General features: G+C 43.0%; 1 protein-coding gene across 2 annotated transcripts in view; it reads right to left on the minus strand.

Moving 5' to 3' along the window:
- The window catches only part of LOC119456029 (tetratricopeptide repeat protein 21B), a 35,486-nt gene that overhangs the window by 6,752 nt on the left and 4,435 nt on the right, over positions 1-24,299 (minus strand). For both annotated transcript variants that reach the window (XR_007467562.1, XM_037717621.1), the window contains exons 8-33: positions 23,182-23,266; positions 22,517-22,615; positions 20,870-21,062; positions 20,641-20,738; positions 20,130-20,237; positions 19,814-19,906; positions 19,570-19,699; positions 18,170-18,327; positions 17,422-17,542; positions 17,258-17,355; positions 16,685-16,923; positions 16,355-16,427; positions 16,139-16,249; positions 15,040-15,092; positions 14,850-14,938; positions 14,303-14,429; positions 13,514-13,579; positions 13,301-13,403; positions 9,707-9,817; positions 9,484-9,565; positions 8,613-8,763; positions 7,564-7,725; positions 7,222-7,282; positions 6,999-7,133; positions 258-371; positions 92-145 (exon numbers count right to left, since the gene is read on the minus strand). Coding sequence is in view for 1 of the 2 variants with exons in the window: in XM_037717621.1 (XP_037573549.1) it covers positions 92-145; positions 258-371; positions 6,999-7,133; positions 7,222-7,282; positions 7,564-7,725; positions 8,613-8,763; positions 9,484-9,565; positions 9,707-9,817; positions 13,301-13,403; positions 13,514-13,579; positions 14,303-14,429; positions 14,850-14,938; positions 15,040-15,092; positions 16,139-16,249; positions 16,355-16,427; positions 16,685-16,923; positions 17,258-17,355; positions 17,422-17,542; positions 18,170-18,327; positions 19,570-19,699; positions 19,814-19,906; positions 20,130-20,237; positions 20,641-20,738; positions 20,870-21,062; positions 22,517-22,615; positions 23,182-23,266 (2,914 nt within the window). In the remaining variant the exon portion in view is untranslated. The remainder of the gene's footprint in view (positions 1-91; positions 146-257; positions 372-6,998; positions 7,134-7,221; positions 7,283-7,563; positions 7,726-8,612; positions 8,764-9,483; positions 9,566-9,706; positions 9,818-13,300; positions 13,404-13,513; positions 13,580-14,302; positions 14,430-14,849; positions 14,939-15,039; positions 15,093-16,138; positions 16,250-16,354; positions 16,428-16,684; positions 16,924-17,257; positions 17,356-17,421; positions 17,543-18,169; positions 18,328-19,569; positions 19,700-19,813; positions 19,907-20,129; positions 20,238-20,640; positions 20,739-20,869; positions 21,063-22,516; positions 22,616-23,181; positions 23,267-24,299) is intronic.

Consider the following 24,299-nt stretch of genomic DNA (forward strand, 5'->3'; position numbering starts at 1 on the left):
AATGTGCAAATTAATGCAGCTTGTCCATGGCATGGAAATGGTTAATCTCAAATACAATATCAGCTACACCAATCTGCTCTCTCAAATGTACCTGAATATAAATGTCAGCAAGAAGAATCCAGCACTTCTCCAGGTATTCTGCATCCTATATATATATAAAAAAGGAAAAGAAAAAGAAAGGAATGAAAGCTTAGTTTACCACTGTAGTATACAGGTCTATAGTCAAGTTTAGAACAGTTTGTTGCATTCACACTGACCCCAAAGTTCCAGGGGGCTTTCATCACCCTCTTGAGCTGATTTCTGGCTCTGGGCACCTGCTTGAGTATCATCTGGGCTGTTGCTATGCCCAATATGGCACCAACATGGTCTCTCTGAAATGCAATGGAGAGATGGTGAACACAGGAGTTGGACTTCTGGAGGCAATATTTTTTTTTTTCAGTTTCAGTATCAAAAACAACTATATTTGCTTGCTTTTTGCGATGGTTCAGCTCGTGCATTAAACATAAAATTTTGCACAGAGGCTCCTTTATATCTACACTATCTTCAACTATGCTTTTCAAGCCGTCCAAAATTTCTTTGTAGTTTGCCTTTAAAGCTTTTCTTTTTAAATTCAACTAATGCCATTCAAATTAGTTCAGTGGTTGCCTAATGTCAGCATTTCTGTTTCGTGTAGCGTATTTTCCGGTGTATAAGATGCGTTTTTTTTTTCTGAATTTTTCATCGGTGCATCTTGTAGAATGATGCGACTTAAGTACATTGTTTTTTTTTTCCGCGGCAGGCCAACTGCGAGTCGTCCGACCCCGAAGTCGCATCTGCAGGTCGCGCAAACGACGCAGTTGCTACCACAGTACAAGCCGCCCCCCCCCCCCCCCTCTCCCACGCTGCCTTCCCTCTTTCCACCCTTGTACGCGATTCGGCTCACCGTCGCACGCTTTCACTCGCACCTACAGCATACGGCGGACGGGGACGATGTTATTGCCCTTGGACTTTATACAGAAAATCGCGGCGACCACGACGGCAGAAATGCACCTGATGTGTCCGTATCATTGCTGTCGCAATTATATAGGAAATATATGGCACCCATACGCTTGCGCCACCCAGGTTCACGGAGTGAAACGTCACTGTAATTTTTTTTAAATCGCTTACCGAACGAACAGGTGCGTCTCATACACCGGCACGACTTATATACGTTTCTTATTGGAAAAACTCATCTTCTGGGGGGTGCGTCTTATACAAAGGTGCAACTTTTAGACCAAAAAATACAGTATTCTAATAAAAAGACCCTCATAACTGGAGAAAGCATAACTAGCTGCGCTAAAATTGAATTTGCTGACTTGAAGGTCGTTTATGTCATCTGATCAATACCATTTCCTGTGGACTGCAGGCCTAGGATAGACTGGTATCTCTTGGTGCGCATTATCTATCCATTTTCTAACTGTTTCCAAGTCACTTCTGATCCAGTATTTCTAGGGAAATTATGAGAAATCCGCAAGATGAATTCTTCTGGAACACACAAGGTGATTGAAGGGAAAGTTTTCATCCATTGTAGTGGGCATGGAGGGGGCTAGCAGTCTGCTCTCCATGGTTCATATTCCTTGTTGTCTGCATACATGCATGCTTGTTAATCTCATCACTGATTGTCTCTTGCACCTGTAGCAATACTGTATTACGAGGCTACAGAGGAAATCTACATAGGTCCCTGGAAGAAAGCTTTGCAGTTGAAGAAAAATTCTCGGTGGTCCACGAATCAAATACAGGGCATTACTGACTTACCTGAAGCAGTCACTCCACAAAATTAGCGAACAAGGTTGCTAGCAGTCAACAGTGAGAGAGCTATATATATATACAACCTTTGTCCGTAAAGTACCGAGACTGAGTCCATTAAAAAATGCATTTAACATTGAAATCACTTGTGCAGCACCCCTTCGAAATAGTCTCCCTTGCAGTCTATGCGCAGCTTTCAACACTTCTTGAGGTCTTGGAAACAGTTGGAAAACGCTTCTTTTGGCAGGGCTGTCAGCTCCTTTGTCGTGGCGTCTTGAATGGCCTCCACGATCCCCATCCAGCAACCTTTTAGGGCTCTCTTCACACGAGGAAACAGTAAAAAATGGCATGGGGAGAGGTCAGGCGAGTATGGCGGATGGGGAAGTACAGTAATGCTGAGGCGAGAAATTTGTCATGCTGAGAGCAGTGTGCGGCCTTGCATTATCGTGGAGAAAGCTACATTGTCCAGATGCCCATAAGTCAGGGCGACGGCGTCGCAGTGCATCACGCATGTGTTGGAGCACACGGATATAAAACTCCTGATTCACCGTCTGCCCTTGTGGGACGAGCTCGTGGTGTATGACACCTCTGGCATCGAAAAAAACTATAGGCATCGTCTTTATTTTGGTCTTCTGCCTCCACACCTTTCTCGACGCCAGAGAGCTTGTGGACCGCCATTCGGCGCTCTGCCTCTTTGTTTGAGGATCGTATTGAAAACACTATGTTTCGTATTCAGCAATGATGCTGTCGGCGAATGCAGCATCCTTCTCTGCCTCGGAGAGCAAATCAGCGTCACTGATGCCCGCGTGTCCTTCTGGTCCTGTGTGAGGGAGTGCGGCACAAGTCTGGCATTCAGCTTTCGTTTCCCCAAGTTCTCACGCAAAATTTGGTGGCATGTTGTCTTACTAATGTCGAGAGCACCTGATAGCATGCAGACTGTAATGGTGCGGTCTTGCTGTATTATCTCCCTGATCCGAGCCACGTTGTTTTCATTCCGTGAGGTTGCAGGGCGCCCCTGCCTTGTGTCGTCTTCCACCGATGGTCTCCCCGAAATGAACTTCTTGTGCCACTCGAAAACTTGCGCCCGTGATAATGTCTTGTTGCCGTAAGTGTCACAAAGGAGCTCATACGTCTGTGTGGTTGGCTTGCCAAGCTTCACACAGAATTTTATGTTTACATGCCCGAAAAGATGGCGCTACACATACGCACCAACATTTGTTTTGGGGAATCATTTCTAGAGAAGAAAATAAATCAGTCTCAAAACTTTATGGACAAAGGTTGTAAGTCAATGGTGCGCTGCCACCTATAGGCCTCCTTGTTAGCAGAAACAGTAAAATGGTTCCTCTTGTGAGAGGTGTGGCCCTAGGTTTTGTTCTTAAACCAGGACAAATTTTTGTCCTGCTTCGAAGCTTCCTTTCTGAGAAATGCACAGGGGTTGCCTTTGGAGCTTCAAGGTATATCCTAGTGGATGGTTTCTCATATGAGGTAACATTCTCAGAAGTGTACAATTCAGGACAATATGTATTCCCCTCTTATTTACAGTATTGCTTTCTTTCTTTTTTTTTTCTTTCTTTCTTTCTTAAGCGGTAGGAGCTCATCGAACAAATTTTTGTATTGTCAGGCTACGTGATAGCACATCAATGGAACACAAAGATGCCGCAACAGATTTTGACCGCTCCATATGTTATGTGGCTAATTTTCAAAATAATGTTATCATAGTCATCGACCTAATTTATATCCACTGCAAGATGAAGGCCTCTCCCAGGCAATTCAAATTACCTTCATCTAGCGTCCACTGACGCCATCCTATGCTTGCAAACTTCCTAATTTCATTGAGCCACCTTATTCTCTGCCATCCTCAACTGTGTTTCTCATCCTTTGGCACCCATCCGCTCTATCTACGCATTACATGGACTGCACACAGGTGCTCCCTTTTGAGCTTCAAGGTACACCCCAGTGGATGCCAAATTTCCTTTCATCAACTTGCAAAGCAAAAGAAAGGAAAAATTGTCATCCACCCATCTTGTAGCATGAAGCTACAAATGAAACCCATACCGGTTTCTCAGAAAAGAAGCCTCACAGTTGAATAAAAAATTTTCCTGAACAAAGTTTTCAACTGCGAGGCTTTCTTTCCAGAAAAAAAAACTTTTTTATGGTGTCATGCTACAAGACGGGTGGACGACAATTTTCGCTTTCGTGCACTTCCCTCCGCCTTGTGGGCTTCCACAGAAGTGATTTGACAAATTACAATGAAGGGAACAATAGTTCATTTGGTTTCCTGAACTTGGTCTGATGTTCCGTTTTATTCATTGTCAAATTTTAGTATTTGGCTAAATTATAGGTCATATCCTGTGGGGTCTCACACATGTACTCTTGGGACAAAGGAACGACAATCCAGTAGTGCAAACAATCAAAAGGGCATTTATATCACCTTTCATACACTAATACACACTAGCCGAATTACAACCAATAGAACATTCACACGGGCGCGCGACAAATCAAGGAAGTCCGACACACCGCGACCCGATAGCGAGCGAATACGTTCGCCCCATGCTATGACACCATCGCCTAGTCGTTCACGTGTACGGTCACGCGAACGGTGGCGCGCTCGAACGATCCGTGTTCGTCCATACCGGTGTCCCGCTCTAAGCCTCGCGCGACGGTCGCGCGAAGCGGGCCGGCGCACGCGCGAAGCGTTCGTGCGTGTTGGTCGCCGATCCCCAGCCAAAGAGAGAGCGCCTCCGACCTTTTTCTCCCAAGTGACCCCGGCGTTTCGGTGGCGTTAGCATCGCGACACTAGCGCCATCTCTCGCAACGCGCCGCAACCACCGCCGGTAGCCACGCAGAGAAGCCGGACTACAGGAGACATGCGGGGAAAACAACATCAGGGGACGCGTGAGAGTCGCGCATTCCCACATCCCCCCAACCTTAAATCACTACACATACGCCGGCGAAACATGTCACAAGGCCTATCAACGCGCGCGTCGCGAACAAAAGTTAGTACATGCGACAGTGGCGCCGCCGAGTAAATGTCCACGCATTATCCACAACGTGCGAGCCGACATTGACTCTGGGGTTCACCGCTGGCATCCGTTGGTCACAGCACCACGTCTGCAGATTCGATGGCACGACTCCAGCCCAGGACTCCGGAAACGGCGACGCAGAAGTCGGCACGAGCAAGCGTCGCTCGCGCCCTGCCGACTAGAGCCGCAGTAGCCGTTGGTGACTGCCGGCTCTTTTCCCAGCCGCCGAGGGTTGCGAGCCGGACATTGGCGGCCGCCGAAGTCGCTGCGCCGACATTGACCACAGGCATCTCCAAAGCCTGGGGTAGCTCGATTGTAGTCCGGGGCAGCAGCGCTGACGATGTGCAGGTGACAGCAAACCAGGGGTGACTCCGCTCACGCTGCGTACACTCAACGCACTCGACAAACACTAAAGTAGTGCAAGGGAGAGGAATTCGGCATACGCATCGCCCACGTGGTACGATGTTCAATTCGGCTAGCAAAAATTTCGGGTGGCATTTCAGATGCTAAGTTCACGTGAACAAAGCTTGTTGTCTTTTGTCGAACGAGTAATTTCAATTCGTCAATTCGTGCGAGGCGAACTAATGAGGGAAGCAATGTGCGACATCTCAACACCACGGTCCACCAGGTTGTGTCCCTCGACGTGCGACAGGCGGCTTTGTTAAGCCTTAGGCCTAATGCGTCGCTACTTTTGACAACAACCGGCATCCAAAAAAAAAAAACAACAACACCCAAAATGGGCACAAGAACAGGCAGCCGCGAGGAGACGTTAGCTCTGTGAGGTGGTCCTACTCCGCTCGGTGCACACAGCATCCGAGTTGACGGCGCCCACCGTCCCAGACGGTGTCGGAGCGCCCGGTGCCAGGCCGCAATACCAGTCAGCCCGTAGCGGCACCCGTGGCCCGCGGCCACCCGGCTCCCTGAGCCTCGACTTCCGAAGTCAAAGATATAGAAGAAGCTATTTACATAAGAAATTCGGACCACCCACGAGGCTTCCGTACTCACTCGCTTCAGGCTTGCCAATGCTCCGCGGGCGCTAGGCCTCGCTCTCCCAGGATGCAGACCACGTGGCTCTCGTACCGACGAGTGTACTTCAAAACACTCGCGAAAAGGCTTAGCATGTTGAAATGTTCAAACACGCTACAGCAACCGTCGCCTCGCTCAAGAAAGCACACCGCCGACACTAGCGATCAAAATCCACGCTAGGACTACGCTTCGGTTGAAACATCTCGAACCGAGCAAAGCTGTTAAAATTATCGTCCGATGCCCCAAGAGGCCCCACGTTGGGCGCCAGATGTGGGGTCTCACACATGTACTCTTGGGACAAAGGAACGACAATCCAGTAGTGCAAACAATCAAAAGGGCATTTATATCACCTTTCATACACTAATACACACTAGCCGAATTACAACCAATAGAACATTCACACGGGCGCGCGACAAATCAAGGAAGTCCGACACACCGCGACCCGATAGCGAGCGAATACGTTCGCCCCATGCTATGACACCATCGCCTAGTCGTTCACGTGTACGGTCACGCGAACGGTGGCGCGCTCGAACGATCCGTGTTCGTCCATACCGGTGTCCCGCTCTAAGCCTCGCGCGACGGTCGCGCGAAGCGGGCCGGCGCACGCGCGAAGCGTTCGTGCGTGTTGGTCGCCGATCCCCAGCCAAAGAGAGAGCGCCTCCGACCTTTTTCTCCCAAGTGACCCCGGCGTTTCGGTGGCGTTAGCATCGCGACACTAGCGCCATCTCTCGCAACGCGCCGCAACCACCGCCGGTAGCCACGCAGAGAAGCCGGACTACAGGAGACATGCGGGGAAAACAACATCAGGGGACGCGTGAGAGTCGCGCATTCCCACAATCCCTTGGTTGTCATCATAAACAATAGCGTAGACAGGACTACACAAGAAGGAGAGAGGACAAGGCACCTTGACAGGACAAGCATTTTGTCCTATCTCCTTCTTGTGTCATCCTGTTTGCACTGAAGTTTATTATGAACACACACCAACCAGCCCATCAATGCATTCTGCTGAACTATCCTTAGAGAGCTTTGCCTGATGGCATGAGCATAACCTCAGATATAGCTGGATTACTTGGTAGATCTTTAATACAAGGTAGAACTTGCAGCTAGGGACACTGGATGTGGCTACCAGAAAAATTTCACACTTTCATCGTGTGTTTACTGTGTTTATAGCAACATTCAACTTACATTTCGTTCTTCGGAACTGAATTGCAGGAACTCATTCAAGGCGATTTCAGCGTCAGCTTTTGACTTCTTGGCCAAGAGCACAAAGTTACTCATAAGACGAAAGTCTGAATCATTGCACATCTTCGGTCTCAGCTCCTAAAGGGGAAAAAAAATGTGCACTGTTTCTTTTTTTGCATTGCTATTAACAGGAAAGTTAAAGCAAGCAAGAAATGTAGAAACAAACATTCAGAAGTCTCTCTGCAGTTTGAATTGCTCCTTCATGGTAGTCCACCTTAGCACCGTCTCTGTGAGGGAAAGAAAAGAGGAAGGAAAGGATTTTAATATATATTGTCTCATTTTTCTCACTTTGTAGTGCAGGCATAAATTAGTCATGCACAAGTGAACCCCCTCAGGAGGTCTGCATTATGAGGAGCAGCTTCCTGATGTACATTTCACGAAATTCTAGGGATGGCTACACTACGTTTACCTAATAGCATGATCCATCTCTAATATGTGCCAGCGATAAAAGCTGCACGAAAAATTAGCTACATCATCAAAAGGGATTTGTGAACTTGATATACGTTACCCCGCAATGATCCCACCATTGTCAAAAGTTTCTCCACCAATAGTTTCATTGTCTGGATTGATGCATATCTCTATCATGTGATAGGTTGATATGAGGCCCCAATCTGGATCATAGCGGGCCTTGTTGAAACTTTTCATGGCTCCAGCTGGATTACCTGTGTACCTGGACAGGCATAAGCACACAGTTGTGCATCAGCTCGTGGTATTAAAGCTTCTCAGGACAGCATATTGTCTGAATCTTTACATGAATTACAAGCTTGAACCATGACCACATAAACCACACCTTGAAGCTCCAAAGGGAGAATCCAAAGGGAAAACAAAATCGAGCCCCTTGGTTCCCCTTCTTCTCAAGCTTGAACCATGTAAAACTAAATGAAGTGCGATTCAGGACAAAACCATGATTTGCTATGAACAGACGTGTACATGAGGCATATTTTCATTCACTGTCTGCTGAAATCGAAATAATATCTGTTGCTCAGACCTAAAAACTAGTGAAAACTTTAAGATACAGGTTTATTACACAGCATCTGTAATATTTTCTTAGGCAGCCTAGTGGCTTCAAATTGGCTGCTCTATCGAGACGTGAGACTTCGAGATGAACATTACTGTGCAAGCTTTATTTTGATCATTCAGTGACCTATGAAGCCACTTTTGACTGAAGACTCCACATTATCCTGGTACTACATTACCAGGGGTGTAAAATGCAAATTATTCTTTTCCCAGTTTTACCATTCTTGTTTTAGGTTTTTACTCTTAGTGCCTGCTGACATTACAGATTGTGCGTGCCACATCACACAATTTTGGTTTGTCTACAAAAATTGGAAGTTCAACTTTTAGTTGCAATTTCCCCCATGAATAAAACATTTAGTAAATTCATAAATGATAATCGACAGGTCAAACCTGGCCCTAATTTTTATCTTTGATGTTTATTTAAAGGACACTGAAAATGTAGCACTGGAAACAAAGTTTTAGATATGTGTCTTTTAAATGAAATGAGAAGTTATTTAAGTATGAACTATTGTGCATTGAATGTTACTTTAGCGAAAATACCATTCATGGAGCCCTTTGCAGTAGAAGTAGCCCCCATTGACTCCAGAGCGTGGCAACAGATTGGCGGCCTTCTTGAGAAACTGATCAGCTTGGTCCAACTTTCCTAGACGTCTCATGGCTTCTATAAGCCTTGCTAGTGCAGGGTAATAGTCTGCAATGGGATGGGCATCAACGATCACCATATTTCAGAAGATCATGAAATATACTTTATGACTGAAACAAGCTTTTGACAACCCTAGAAGCACGTGACAAGTGATGTACACTCGCGAGCAAAATTGTTTAGAGACCACAGCATCAGTTAAAAATGTTAATATCATATAGCACAGCAATACAACGTGGAACTGTCCCAATGCATTGCAATAGTCAGACAGGCCCACATGAGTTGTATAACTTGATTTCAGCCTGCATTCCTAAGCTGCAAAGAAAAAAATTTATCGCGGCCTGTGCAAGTTTTACTTGTGAGTATATGTACAAGTATATTTATTTCATTCCACGCATTGGTAAGAGTCATAGTCTCTTTATGCAACAGTTCAAATATAACAGAACTTCCATGTGACACACTATTTCTGTTATCATGTATGTGGCTACAAAGCATGGTTGAATGGCTTTCTGTTATTTTACAGTAGTGTGTCAAAATGTTAGGAATTTGTGGGTGCCTCCTAGATTGTGTATTCAGTGTAAGCTTCTTTCATTTTTGTTCATATTGCTGCTGTTTCATTCTGTCCGAATGTTCTCAGAATCATGATCATTGATGGAGAATACACGGCATTGGTAATTGTGTATCAAATCATAGATGCTTCATTCTACTGTCTAAGTATGCTAAATCTTTATCAAAGGAAATGGAACAAAACAAAGGACTCCGTGAGCTCACCTGGTTTTCTCTCTAGCAGCTGCTGAAAATGAAACATGGATGATTCCAAGTCTGTTTTCCTGAACATGAGATCTGCCATCATCTGTGATCGAGGAGCAACATAAAAGCAAAATGAGAGAATGTGCCTTCTGATTCCACTAACAGCATTTCTGCCATTTTCACCATGGAACGAAACATTAAATGGCATTGTCTTAGATGGTAATGAAACACTAGCGCAACGTACCAGTGTGGCAGTATCATTGTTCTTTTCAAGCTGGAGAACTGTATTACAGTACTGCTTGGCTGATTCAAGATTGTTGGAGGTCATCTCTAACTTTGCAAGAGCCAAGAGAATCTGAGAAATGAAAAACAAGCAGTCACATAAGCTTTTTCTGTATTCCGTTATGTCTTTATAAGTAGCAATAAAGAAGAATGGCAGGTTGGTTTAACCAGGGTTAGGGAAGGGGGGGTATTCTCTAAGTGTCCACCTAGTGGACATGTCGATTTCATATGCTGCTGAAGTTCTGATTGAAGGAGACAGGTGCCCCCAGCCAATCAGCAATTCAGAATCGGACGAAATGGACATGTCCACTAGGTGGACACTTACAGAACCCCCCCCCCCCCCCTCAGGTTTCGGCTGGTTTGCTACTCTACACAGGGGGAAGGGGAAGTGGGACACACAAACGCATTCACTGCACATTGAAATTCAGTTGCACAGTCCAGGCATACTGAAAAAATGCCGCAGAGCTCTAATAGCTTTCAGTGAAAATGATGCTTAAGATCAGGGTCCTAATGTCTTCTCTTCTGTGAGCAGTCTCTCCTCCAGTGTGCCTACGATAGCACACAGAGAATGTCTTTCGTCATCAGAGAAAGGGCACTGGCTGTATCACAGTAGTCTCATAACAATCGCAAAAGTTTCACTAGGCCTTGTTCAACGGACTTTGCCACACTGTGTGTATTTCAACATGAGTGATTATTGACGGCAAGTTTGGTCATTCAATTTGCTCTTGTGTCTTGTTCACATTACAAGAGATTTCTAGTATGGAATTCCACATTAACACCATTGTGAGCAGGCAACCAGGCAGTATCAGCTAAAGAAAAAAAAGAGAGATGGAAACAGGAGCAAAGGCAGGAAATTTTCAGAAAAAAAGTCTACATTGCTACTCTGCATGGGGGAAAATGGAATTAAAGCGACACGAATGAAGGACGATGAGTAGCAATACAGAAATTGGTGCATGAAATTCTGAAGCAGCCCACATCACCATCACAGTCTCTCTAGCAGGCCCATGGACTGCAGGAAGCGAACTAGCACTCTGGCTGCCTTTTGCACAGGACTATTATTAATATTAGAATTCTGATCTTAACACAGTCCATTGTGACCACTGTACTAGTATTTTTTGTTCTGACAGTGGTTGTGTCCACTGTCTTTAACGCAGTGCACATCACCTGCCTCTTAGTACTATAATGTGGGCAGAACCACAAGCATGATAAGTAGGACTGTCAGCCAGTCCAATAAGTAATGAGTATGACTTGGTAAATGCGACACCAAACCACAGCCACTACAACAAAGTTTCCTCACATCTTGGTAGTTGAGGTGGTACACTTCGTAGTTGAGGCAGTACACAATTCTTCAAGTCGGGAGCCAATGAGTCTAGGTGGCTGTTCATAAAACTTGTTGAGTTCCACAAAGAATGGTACACATGTACAGTCATGTGTACCATTAGCAGCAACAATAGGGACACAATATCAGTGGCTGCCAGCACACTGTGCTTTCAGTGAAAATCATCGCACCAACAAATCCACTCATTCTACACACAAGAGTGGCAGATGTGTTCCATTTCCACTCACAAGAACGGATGCAGGAGCTACACATTGCACCATAGCTAGGGCTCCGTGTTTTCGGATAAATCCGAAAAAATCCAATAAACACTCGCCGGTAAAATTTGTGACAATTCGGATTTATCCGATAAACTCCGATTTTAACGGCCAATATGACCCTGTTCCGTTCTATATAGAAAGGGCATGTTCTAAGCAGTCATTGATACATCGGCCGGTTTGGCCGATATAAACTTTTCCACATTTAATTAACAAAGGGCTTTTCGCGCACGGTGCAAGAGACGTATGACCGCTCAACGACTGTCGCAGACCTTCATCGATACTACGCTGCTGTCGCTGAAAAGTGGAGACAGACAGTTGAGAGGAATCTTTTCAGTGCACTCCAGTACACCAGTGAATCGTTTTGGTATAGTGTTTAAACTGTGAATCTAAATGTGAAGCACGAGTTACCCCGCTGGTATAGTGTTTAAACTGTGAATCTAAATGTGAAGCATGAGTTACCCCGCGTGTTTCAAACCTATGCGCCAATTTTTAAGTTAGTGTTTCTTGAAACTGACAACATGAGCCAACTCATGAGTGATTTTGCAAACTATCAGAGCTAATTAATCAGTAACACTGTTGAACCCCTGTCGCTTTGGAGACTTCACACTGTCCAGTGGCCAGTGCTTTCTCGCTGCGCGCTGAGTCTTCTAGCGCAAATGTTGAAAGGGCATTTTCAAAGCTGAGAATCATCAATTGAAAGGAGCATGCTTTCATCAGTGACAGCAACCTCGTAAAGTATGATTGCGTCTATTACAACAAGCTTTAAGGTTGTAATACACACAAACGTAGGTGTCTTGTATTTAAGTATTTGTGCTTGTGTGTATATGTGTTTGTGCGTTCAAACTTTCCAGACAACAAAAATACGCTTCATGTGTTCTGATGTTTTCGTGTTCAGATATCATTCTATCTAAGATTTTGGAGTATTGAGAATAATGCAAAATTTAACTCCGAATTTCGGAGAATTGGGGATTTACGAGAAACAAACTCCGATAAACTCCAAATTTCCGCCAGAAAATACAACGTGGAACTGTCCCAATGCATTGCGATAGTCAGACAGGCCCACATGAGTTGTATAACTTGATTTCAGCCTGCATTCCTAAGCTGCAAGGAAAAAAATTTATCGCGGCCTGTGCAAGTTTTGCTTGTGAGGTTTGGGTTGTTACCCAAACCTCCGAAAAACACCCTCCGAATTTCAAGAAAAAGAAACTCCGAAAACACGGAGCCCTAGCCATAGGTAAAGACAAGATGTAGGGAAAGAATGAACCATCATGAACAGGCTGCTGCTATGTTCATGTTTTAAGTGCTTCATATGTCATTGGCACTCTAATGTCATTGGCATTCTAACAGTTAAAAAGAAAATTCATGTTGCTCATTATTTACATAAATCAGTAAAAGTACAAGAGGTGTACGGGCCTAAGGAAAAGGTTGAGAGAATCAACTTGACCACCCTTTGCAATAAACGAGGTTGCTGAAGGGTTGATATAAAGGCAACCAAAGTTACAACTTAATTCACTGTCAAATTTACCATTTTTTTCTTGGTCCCATTAAATGCTCAAACACAGATTCACACAGATTAGACATTAAGAATGCTTCACCAGACATTTCACCAGCTCTTTTGGTAGATAATTATCAACAGTGGTGCACCTCTACAGCTCACCTCAGGGACCACCTTTAATTCTTCAAAAGGTCCCACAGGTCCGTAGACTGCACTTTAAAAAATTCTACATTGTTTAACGATTCTTGCAACATTGCCAACTAATTGATAGCTCTGAACCTTCACTTTGCTGTACGAAAGCAGTGGTGACTCAATACAAATGGCATAGCCATCCTTGCCATTGCCATGTATGTAAGGTTTGTACGCCACTAGGCGAACACATCGCAAATGAAGTATCTTTATGTTGATGGTGTGATAACCGTTGCATCATTTGTCATATAGAACTGTAATGTCTTCAAAGCATACCTCTATGTTAGCCGAGTCGTAGCTGAGTGCCTGCTTGTAGAACCTGGCTGCTGGAACGTAATCTCTCTTGAGCTCACTATGCTCAGCAAGGCTTTTGCAGATGCTGCGAATTGAAATCAGAAATTAATTTTGCAAGAACCTAATATAATAATATAAGAATATAATAATATAATAATAATTGGTGCACTGTGCTGACAATAGGTGAAAACATACACAATTGCAAGTTGTCTCTGTTCGTGGAGGGCGTCTGGCTGCTCTTGAGGCACACGAAGCATTACCCTGAAGAAAAAGGTTTTTTGAATATTGTAGGCAATCTCTCATTTAATATCATTCTCATGTCATCTAAACTGTTGAGATTTAATCAGACTACTATGAACAGTTAAAGAGCCACTTTAAGAGTATCAAACTATTATATAGAGTAGAGTACTATAGGGTTACTGAAAGTTCAGTAGTATACTTCAACTGATGTTTTTTTTTTTTTTTTTTTTTTTTGTATTCACCACAACTTCAGGATGAGTGCAATGATGCCAGCATTCTCTCTGGCTCAAAGGCACTGAATTTTTACACTGTTGTCTACATTATGATAAAGTTATTGTATGAAAGCTAATGACTGCAAGTACTACATATTGCATACTGATGATCGTGTGTGTAAGACCAACACACATGAAAGCTGATGATTACAAGTACAGCATACTGACACGTATACATGTTTATCTTTCGCCGATGGCGGCTTTCCACCGGCTAACAAATGTTAAACGTTATCGCTCGGCGCAGGACGCGCCTGTATCGGAAGTTTCTAGAACGTTATCGATGCTTCTTTTCGTTGCCTGTTTTCACCGACGTTTATGTTATCTGATTGTATGAGCGAGCGAATTGTCTAGAACTTTCCGGAAGACACGCGCTTACCAGGGATTATTCTGGAACCTTCGATGGATACTGTGGGAGCTTATGACTAACTGAGCTGTCATTCTAAAATTGTTGCTACTCATGTAATGCACTTACCTACTTTGCGCTTCAAAAGCCTTGTTGAGATCTTTTACTGACACGTCATCCTTGTGATCATTTTGGTGAACTTGAGCAAGCAACAGATAGAACTTAGATTCCCATTGCAAGCTTGTGAGGTCAGGTTCTAGGAGAAAAAAAAGACTCAACATGCGAGCACAAGGGTTGCATTTTGGAAGTCACTTAGCAGCTTCACCATCAACATGTGTTTATTGTACCATATGTTTATGGTACAATCAACGCAACAAAAAGGCACGGAACAAAAAAATTATTGAGGCACACTTGTCATCAGCATCAGTGTTAATTGCTTATACGTTGTACGTGCCTATCCACTGTATATCGCGGTACAATGAATACCATTCATTGTAATTATACATTTCAGTGTGTGCTACATCTTGCAAAACTAAGATCATCACAAAAAAGTTATTGAGTAGAGTGATAGTGGTATGAAAAGTGATTGTTCCGGAGTACAGCACTACTTTTAACCGTCTTCACGTTTGCTCTTCTTGACATATACCCTTGGAATTCCCACATGAAGTAAGCATACCCTTCTGAAGTGTTCCAAGAGCAGCATTGATGGCGTCTTCTGCATCCTGATATCTCTTTATTTTTGCCAACAGTTCAGCCAAGTCATACCTTCGACAGAACAGTGAGAAACAGTGGGAAAATAAGGCACGTCACTGTAAACTACAGTAAACATGAATACTTAATTCGAATTTTGGGCCACATGGACTCACTTCATCTGTGGTTGTCCTCCAGACTTTATGGCAGCCTTGTAGTATGTGATAGCCTGAACCAAGCCAGAGATAAGTCTGTGGGTCATCTTCCTCTTCATAGATAGCAGTGTACTATCGCGCTCAGTGTGAGCTACAGCACGCGAGCACGTGGCAAAGTGTTCTTCCAGGTGGGATAGCAGCGTCGATTGGTGCCGCATTACCGACCTAAAGGGAGAGGGTGTGGCTGTTCTTGTTTCAAAGATCATCCCAGCCTGCTTTTGCCTTCTCCCCAGTCTAGCACGTAAAATATTGGTCTCACAAGAACGATAAGGACAGACGGTGGCCACCTTTACTGTGAGCTGTGCATCAATCATTGCTCTACGCTCTTCAACCAGCGAAATATTGCAGATTAGAGGCAACAAGTTCACAGCGACATTTATATTGCATATAAATTGCAATTGCATGCAGAAAAAAGGAAAAGGCAAATATAGGCATTGAGCAGTAATCCACAAACATGCGTGACGACGCATGTTTGTGGATAAACATGCGTGACGACGCAGGGGTGATAAACCAAGCATAAAATTCTGAGGTGATGGCAGTTTTCATTTTCACAAGCATGACTGATACCCAGCTCGCACAAAAAGGCGGCCATCAGTTCCTTCAGATTATTTTGTAAATCAAATATTTTGTCCTCAAGCCTGGCAGAGAGGGCAAAAGCAGGCATGAAGGGGCGATGTTCTAAACAAGAAAAGCAAAACCACTGTCCCTTTAAATTGGGAACACGATGTAACTATACAACCTAAAACAGCACTTCGCCATGCGCTCGCGCGTAGTAGCTCATGCTGAGCACGATAGTACATTACCGAACACCACTCATTTTCAGTCAACCTAAATTTCTGTTCTTTTTCAAGTGGACATACATTGTAAGTGCTTGGCACTTTGACCTTATGCGAGTGTAGCACTGCTTTAGGATACAGAACCAACTAAAAACACAGGGCAGATGCTATTACTTTGGGCTTACAGAGAAAATGACAGTCACTATTGTATGGAACTGGAAACCAAAGGATGGCCAAATGCCAAGAAGTATTGCATGAAGTCTGATAAACTGTTCAGTACTTACCCTCTCAAACTGATGTGTCTTGATAAGTGCCTGCCCAATCTTTCGTGCTACTGCACTGTCTTTTGGATTTTTGCGTAAAGCTTGCTCGTATGCACCAATGGCATTGTCTGGCTAGAATAGAAATCATATTTTCACTGATGCCGTTCACAGGGTTGGGAATTGAGATGGGGTTACTCATATTTTAGAGTTTACTGTACATCCACAGTTAATGCTTACCTCTTGTATTTTCATGTAAGCATCACCCAGCATCAAGTAGGACTGCGGGACTGGAAACTTCTCAATGATTTCCCTGAACGATTGCGAGTAGGCAAGAGAAAAACAAATGCAAGAAACACATTTCAACTCTCAAGAGCAACTCTCTACGCGACAGTGTGATTTGGCAGGATGGAAAATCAGGCGAGTTGGTCTAGCTTCATGGTTGCAACAGCACGAGTGAAGAAGGACATAGTAAAAAGGAGGGGACACCACATGGTGCTTCCCTCCTTTTTACTCTGTCCGTGTCCAGTCGCACTGTTGCAACTATGAGGCGTGATTTGCTTAACATACCTATAGCAGCTGGCATACAGGCGTGGGTCTTTTCTGTAGTTCAGATAAATGTCAGCCATTTTTTCTCGGGCCTGTTGGAAGTAAGGTTGGTCTGGCCCAATGTTACGTAACAGGGACAAAGCCTCTTCCACGTCACCCCGAGCAAGGGCCAGTTCACAGCTTGCAATGGCCACTCGTGTTTCCTCGGACGTGCCTCGAAATTCATCGGCAGCTTCTTGCATCACTCTTACTGCCTCGTGCTGGTCAAGTGACAGAAATGGGAGATTAATTTGCTGACTACCCTAACACATGGCTCTCAAGCTGTTAAAAAAATGTTGTTACCCACACTTTATACAAGACAGAGTGGTCTTGGATGATTAAGTGTGGTGATTAATGAATGACCACCAGAGTGGCTCGGAGGCTACGGAGTTTGGCTGCTGCCTTTCATATCTAGCATTCACGTACTCAGCCAGAACAACTTCATCAAATTTTATTTAATCTTTAAAAAAAAACAGATTTTTATAACAGAACAGGCATAGTAACAGAATGGGCTATATGCATCTGGTTAACTGTCAGCGAAAATCAAATGTTTACCTGTTGGTCTAGCTTGCCATACACATCAGCAAGTTCAAGGTAAAGAGACAGCTTGTCACTTGAGGTCAGCTCCTGCTTCCGGTTCTTGCGCGATGCAGCTACAGAGTGAAAATTTTATCAGTGAATTTACCAACACATCACAGGGCATCTTGCAACCTACTTACTTGATGCCGGCGCGGCGCATAACGCCATAGCAGCGTTCAGCAGCTGCACTGCCTCTTGGTAGTCGCCTTGTTCTTTCAGTATTTTAGCCTTGATGATGTGAAATATGGGCTTCTCCCTCACCTGGTGTAGTTGTTTATAGTTCTTTTAGCATAACCAAGTTGTATCATACAGGCACTCATGCTGATAAAGCTCCATCAACACTGCAAGCTAGGCTTATGCCCAACATAGGCCCTTCATGAACCCAGCTTCCAGTGCTAAGTAGTCCCCAAGTGGGGCTTACACGAGCCTCCCAGTTGCTGTGCTATAGAGGAGAATTATCTGGTAAGGAGACTTTTGAGCAGTTATCATACTTGTATCTCGGTAGATGTCTTTCCCTTGTCCCCTCATAAGCATGCATTATTGCTACCAATGCTCCGACAATGCCAGCATGAATGTTATGAAAACACAGATTACTAAGGTTATAACAAATGAGTGAATAAATCTTATAGCCATCACTTAGTTGGAGAAATTCAGCTTCTGCTCTAACAGCCTATTTCGTACTTAAGGCTTTGGTTGTTGTTTTCTAGTTCATTTTGTTTTTCCTCACATGGTGCTTAAATGTTACTCCTTGAGATTTGTGGACTTTTCCTGGACAATAGATAAGCCTGTGCATATGCACAACCCATGCTTAACATAATTCAATACTCTAACCTGCTGTGCTAGCAAAGCTGTTTAGGTTTGTATGTCTCAGGGAGCCAAGACTCCTACCTCAAAGTCGTAGCTCAGGGCTGTCTCGAGTAATTGGCTGGCACTCTTGATGTTCCCTTGGTGGATGTGCATCTGTGCTAGCAGCAGTTGTGCATTTGTGAAGCTTGAGTACTGCTGCGTGCACTTAGAGAGCAGGGACTGGGCTTGTACCAAGTCATCTGTAACAGACAGAATATCCAACTGAGACCAACATTTTAGTTGTAGCTTCTTTGGCATACTGTGAATATATAGCCACTCACTATGAAACACAATTTGGAATTATTAAATGCTCAGTGATTAAATTAAAACATCGATATTTATTGTGTAAACTTGGTTTCTCAAGCTGTTGTGAACCTAGTTTAACAGACAGCAATGTGTCATTACCAAGACAGATTTGAGGGATCAGAAATGTGGATGACATTACTGTGACAGGTGCAAGACATTAAAGTGCATGTACCAAGGTATACAGTGAGAAGTGTGTCTGGGTTTTCATCATCATAAAATTGTAGTGATGATGATTTATTCTTAAAGGATGTCACAATTGAAAGTACCATACATTTCATGCACAGTGCTGGTATGTCTCCCAAGGGAACAATGTCACAGGTGATGTAATATGCCACCGGCTAAACTTCAGCCTGACATATTACAAACAATGACACACAAGGCATAAGAACCACATAACCAACAGCCTTTGCTACCATAAGCTTGTATAATGTCACATTAGGCACCTTCTGATTTGAAAATACGACTATATAAAGCATTTTTGGTAATCTTACACTTTAATTGTGGTTAATAATAACAATGTTTCTAATACTCATAATGTTTGCTATTTTGAGGCTAAAAATAAAATCATGCCTTGGCTTGCACCATGTGTAATTTAGAACAAAGAGACCAAAAGTCGCAGTGGTGTCAGGAGTGAATAGCCTCCTTGCAGCCACTCTGACTGGACACTGCAGTGGTATTACATTGCACTTATTACTACCCCCTTCTAATCATACCATACATTTCTGATGCTCTTGGAAAGTTGACAGTTTTCATTCCACTGTCCCTAACGGAACATTAAGAAAAAGCTCAAATTCAGTTTAGAGTTGGAGAATACTCTATGAAATTCTGTGCGTGTACTTTTCCAATGGATGGGAAAATCAATGACTATTTATGAATAAAATGAAGAGCAACCTTCCAAGCTTTATTACCTTTTTTGAATGTCATGTGAAAACAGGGCTACCGGTAGCATAAGTGTGTTTCTACAATTTCATGATGTTGCTAAATACTTGTGCGCTCTTTTCATCCAGAAAAAGTCCAATGAGACTGATCTATTCGGTATTTCTTAAATGTATCGTAGCAACCTAGCTCAACTTAATATTTCTGTCTAGTGTTTCTTTACAGCATCTGCCTACAGTTTAGAATGCAGACACCCTTACTTGACAGGTACTTGAGCTTCCCCATCCAGTACACTGCCTCTACAGAGCCGGGACAGCTTCTGAGAACTGGCTGAAGTATTGCTTGGCCTCTCTTGAGTGGCTCAGGTATTGTCTGTCCAGAGTCAACAGGCTGCAAATCAAGAAAAAAAAAAAAAGAAATGCCTCAAGTACCGTCAGCCTTTTAATAATAAAGGCTGTGTGAACTTCACTGATTCAGGGTAATCTTGTATACAGAAGCACTTGCCTTATCAGGAGCATATTGCAGATACAGCTTCACAACTTCAAATATGAAGTCTGGATTCAGCAGAAGCAGGTATTCCACTCCCAGTGGCAGGCCCTGGTCGTGTTGGAAGCAGCGAAAATTGTTTGTTGCTAGTTTCCTGCACCTTTATTTTTACGTTGTTGTCTGTATCATGTTATTCTGCACTTATAGTTCAACTTAGAAAGCGTCATGATAATAACCTTTTTTAGGCAAAGTTTCTTTCATATCATGCTGTGTTTTTAGTTAAAACCTTCGGATATATTTTTTATTTCTCTTCCCCACAGTGTTGCATGCTTACCTCTAATCTTGCAAAGTGGTTGTCAACAGATTGCCCTAAGTAGTTGAGGACCTCCTCTGGCTTCTCCTGCAGCTTTTGTGCGCACATAGCGCATAGATACAAAAGTTCCTGCATTGATAAGAGAGCAAGCACTTGTCCTTTTTGGTCACACTGAAACTGCAGATGTGGTATTTACGTGGCTGCACATGTTGAGCAAACCTAAAAAGCCTGTTGTTGATGCATTCATATTCTTTTAATATAATAATAATAAAATCAAGAAAACAGTGCAACAGGTGAGGACAGAGAAAAGGCATAGATGACACAAGCACTTCTATAATCTGCATCTTTTCTTACAGTCTGTTAGTTGCATTGTTTTCTCAAGTTGTGGACATATGCCAGCTCATGTAACTTTCGGTTCTAATATTGCCTATTAATGTGTTTTGAATGCCAATGATGGAAAATACCTTTTTATGCAAGTAAACTAATTAACTAAACAGAGTACAATAAAGTGAGGCCATGCAGAGGTACAAACTGATGGCATGCTGGATGTCTTGTGGATTTCCTTGAGGAGTTCGAGCTGTTGATTTGCAACATCATGCTGGCCCTCCAGCAGTTGACACCAAATTATTCCTGCATTACGAAGCAATTAGTGCTGTAGAATACTTGTTAAATTTACACCATAGTCTAATCAACATTAGAAGATGCTCAAGCACAGGTATACAGTAGCACAAAAAAAAGAAGTGATGAGCTGGAAGCCTTACCATTAAGAGCCACAATGCTAGCTTCGTCAGCTTTGAGAGCAGCCCTGTAATGCTTGGTGGCTTCTTTAGTTTTATTCTGCAAGATGCACTGGTAGCCGAGTTCAGCCAGGTAGTCTGCGTTGGCCGGTTGCAAGGCACATGCCTTTTCTATGAGAGCTTGCGTGTGCATCACAACGCAGTTTTGCCTTGAACACTGTCCAGGTTTAAAGAGAAATGTAGTATTAGTGACCGATAACTTATTATAGGTCCACGAAGTCTCTACATGCAGTTACTGCACAACTGTGTGAAACACTTCCAGTTCGTTCAGGAACGTATCCAATATAACAAATAGCAAAGCCCTCTAAGTGGGTAAGTTTGGCCATCAGTGCATTCCATATGGAGTTTAAGCTCCTTATTCATAACACACAGACCTCGTGATTTCATATTCAGTCAAAGAACTACAGGTAAAACTATGCCTATTCGAACCATGCCTGAGCCAATCAGCCCAGAGGCTATCAACAAATCGCATATGCTGGTTGTACAAGCTGCACTGACTGACACATCGTGCAAGATGCAACGCACTCTTTCCTTCCTTTTCATCCTTGCTGCCACTGTGCTCGTTGTCACAAATGCTTTCCATGTCTGTTCTCAGATGCTGCAGCTAAGGCAGAAAATTCTAGCCTGTGATCATGCCGCCGCGCATTCTTTGATGAGCACCGTTCCTCGCAACTGTTAATGTGTGCACATTGCAAGTGAGCGCATCATTTCCGGTAACAAATTGTGAACGTACATGGTGGCATGGCGAAGTGCTTCAGTGTTTCGTAACAGTGTTCTTGTTCACTGATATCATGCGCTGCACAATATGCTTTCGGTCTTTCCCTGTGGCCAAACTTTCCTCATATACGAGGCTGTGTCTCAAGAGTGGAAGAGCTTAAAAATCTTTCCAACAAGGCAACAACACCCTCACATTTTAAGCCACTTGAAACATGCCTTGTGTTAGTTTACTAATGTTTTAAGGAATGTAGAAATGTGCCGTGTAGAAATGTGCTATCTCATTCGAAGTGAGATGAAAAATTATCCTCAGTTGTTTGCTTTCATCACTAAACAAGAGAGAAACTTGAAGTGGCACGTGTCTAGCTTAGCACATATTGCCCTTAAAATAGTGCCTAAGCATGGCCGCTATTTTGTAGCGATGCCTTTTTCTGATGCTAATGCCTTTCAACGCTTTTTGCATTCGTGAGTGGTCAAGCGATTGTCTAACCTGGGTGAAGCGTTGAACGTGGCACTACACACAAACGTGGAAAGTGCTGAAAAGCATTAGCATCGAAAAAGGCATCGCTACAAAATAGCGGCCGATGTGCTAGGTGCTTCATCAACAGCTTTCACATTTGTTAACCAGCTAGGTGCAGCTTATCTGCATGCACTGCCAAACGCTGCCCCAGGAGTGACAGAATATGTTGTGTGAAATTTCTAAATGCTTACGTCCTGTACTTATAACTGTCCATCTTTACGGCCTCATAATATCTACACTGTGCGTGTAGGAACAGCTCTAAGTCTTAGCTCGGGTAGAATATGAGAAAGCAACACGAGCATAAAAACTGACCTAGCATATTGCCTTATAATGCAGTCTCGCAAGAAAAAGGAAAAGCAAAATCTTGCAATACTCACTATTCGTGAAAGTAGTTGAGCTATCCTGTTGTACAAAATTCCGTTGGTTGGCTCTACTACTTCAAGCACTGAAACGAGCTCCGACAACCTGTCAGAGGCCTTTAAACAAAAGAAGAAAAGGAGAAAAAATTTGTTAATTCGCATGGCTTGAAGCATGTATTCCTAACCTTGACCAGGTTTATGTGCTTAATGCTTGGTAATAAGTGTAAAATAAAGGCTAATTCTTGTGTCTACGACAATTAAAAAGAAGGAGAAAAAAAGTTGGTTGTCACTATACAGCTATGCCAAGTTGCACACTAGTCATTCCCTGTCCTCTTTTGATTAATTAAGGGAAAGTGGTCAGCTTGTACTTGTATGAACACAGTCGCTTATCATCACTTGACAACCCTCCAGTATACAAGGATGACTACGACACTCTATGCATGTCTAGAATTATGTGTGGTCTTGGAAAACATGGTTGCTTTGTTGGATTGTTGCAGCAGAGTTACAGTAATGCTGAATTTTTTCGCTACTTTGTGTCTTGTTAAATAATAGTGTACCATATCTAAATTTTTTAACATTCCAACATCATACTTTGGCTGCAGGTAATATTTTGATCAAAATAAGCAGCACAAACTAACCGCTCCTTGCTTTGCCACAGTTTAAGGGAGGCTTCAAATGCTTACCTCTTTATAGTCTCCATTTTTGCAAATCTGGTTTAAGATAAGGTGCAGAAGGGCATCAATACATTTTGAATCTTGTGAGAGGCACCTGCATGATAAATATAAGCATATATTTGTTACATGATACCGGTGAGTAAAATTTTGTGCTTACTTCCTTAAATCAGATAATTCATTATATCTATGTTCGTTATCTTGAGGTTCTACATTACTGATAAGGCATCTTATTTGCAGTCATTTATTCTCTTCATTTTTTAAATATTTAGTACGTGATATGCTTAGGCTCCTAATATTTTAGTTTTGAGTGAGAAGTAATGACCAATGTATACCAGCAACAAAATTGTCAAGTTATTTATTGCAGAATGTAAAGAAATAATATCAGCTTTCGGCAACTGTCTGCCTCCCTGGAATTTCATGTTAAGCTACACAGCACGAGAGAAAGTGCACATCAAGTGAAGAAAGGACAGGACAAGCAGTGCTTTCTTCACCTCGTGTCCATGATTTTTCACACTGTGCAACTTAACATGAAGTCATACAAACTTGCCCAAGCTTCCACATTTCCAAGTTTAATTCCTAGAATTTCTTCCAAATGGATGTAATGCAATACTGTCATTGCAGCCGTCGCACATGTCAATGCGTGAAAGACACAAACAGCTCTTCTGGAGAGTGCAATGGTTGTGTGCGTAAATGAATATCTATTATTCACGTACACACTAAATGTCTTCAAATCTGATGAAATATTTGAAGTACGTTTTCTTTTGCCATCGTCCCTCTCTCCATTTCTCATTATTGCACTCAAGAAATTAAGGTTTGTTTCTTGGCCCCATTAAAATAAATAAGTGGAATCCGGAAATGGTTCTTACTAGGCAACTTCTGAACCTATTTGAGTCTAGTTTTGAGTTTTGAGTCAAGCCAGATTTTAGTAATGCCTAGGCCTCGATTTTTTACTTAGGCCCTCAAATCTTCTACAAAAATTTATGAAATTCTGAAAACTTAAAAATTTAGTCGCATTACATTTAAAATTGCGTATAACTGTGCAAAGAAAACAGACATATTACTACAGAATGTCAAACTTGGTGATGCTTTACTTATTGTTTATTTACTTATTCTTCATTTTCATAATT

This window comes from Dermacentor silvarum, chromosome 6 (genome assembly GCF_013339745.2).
Source record: "Dermacentor silvarum isolate Dsil-2018 chromosome 6, BIME_Dsil_1.4, whole genome shotgun sequence".
Taxonomy (NCBI): Eukaryota; Metazoa; Arthropoda; class Arachnida; order Ixodida; family Ixodidae; genus Dermacentor; species Dermacentor silvarum.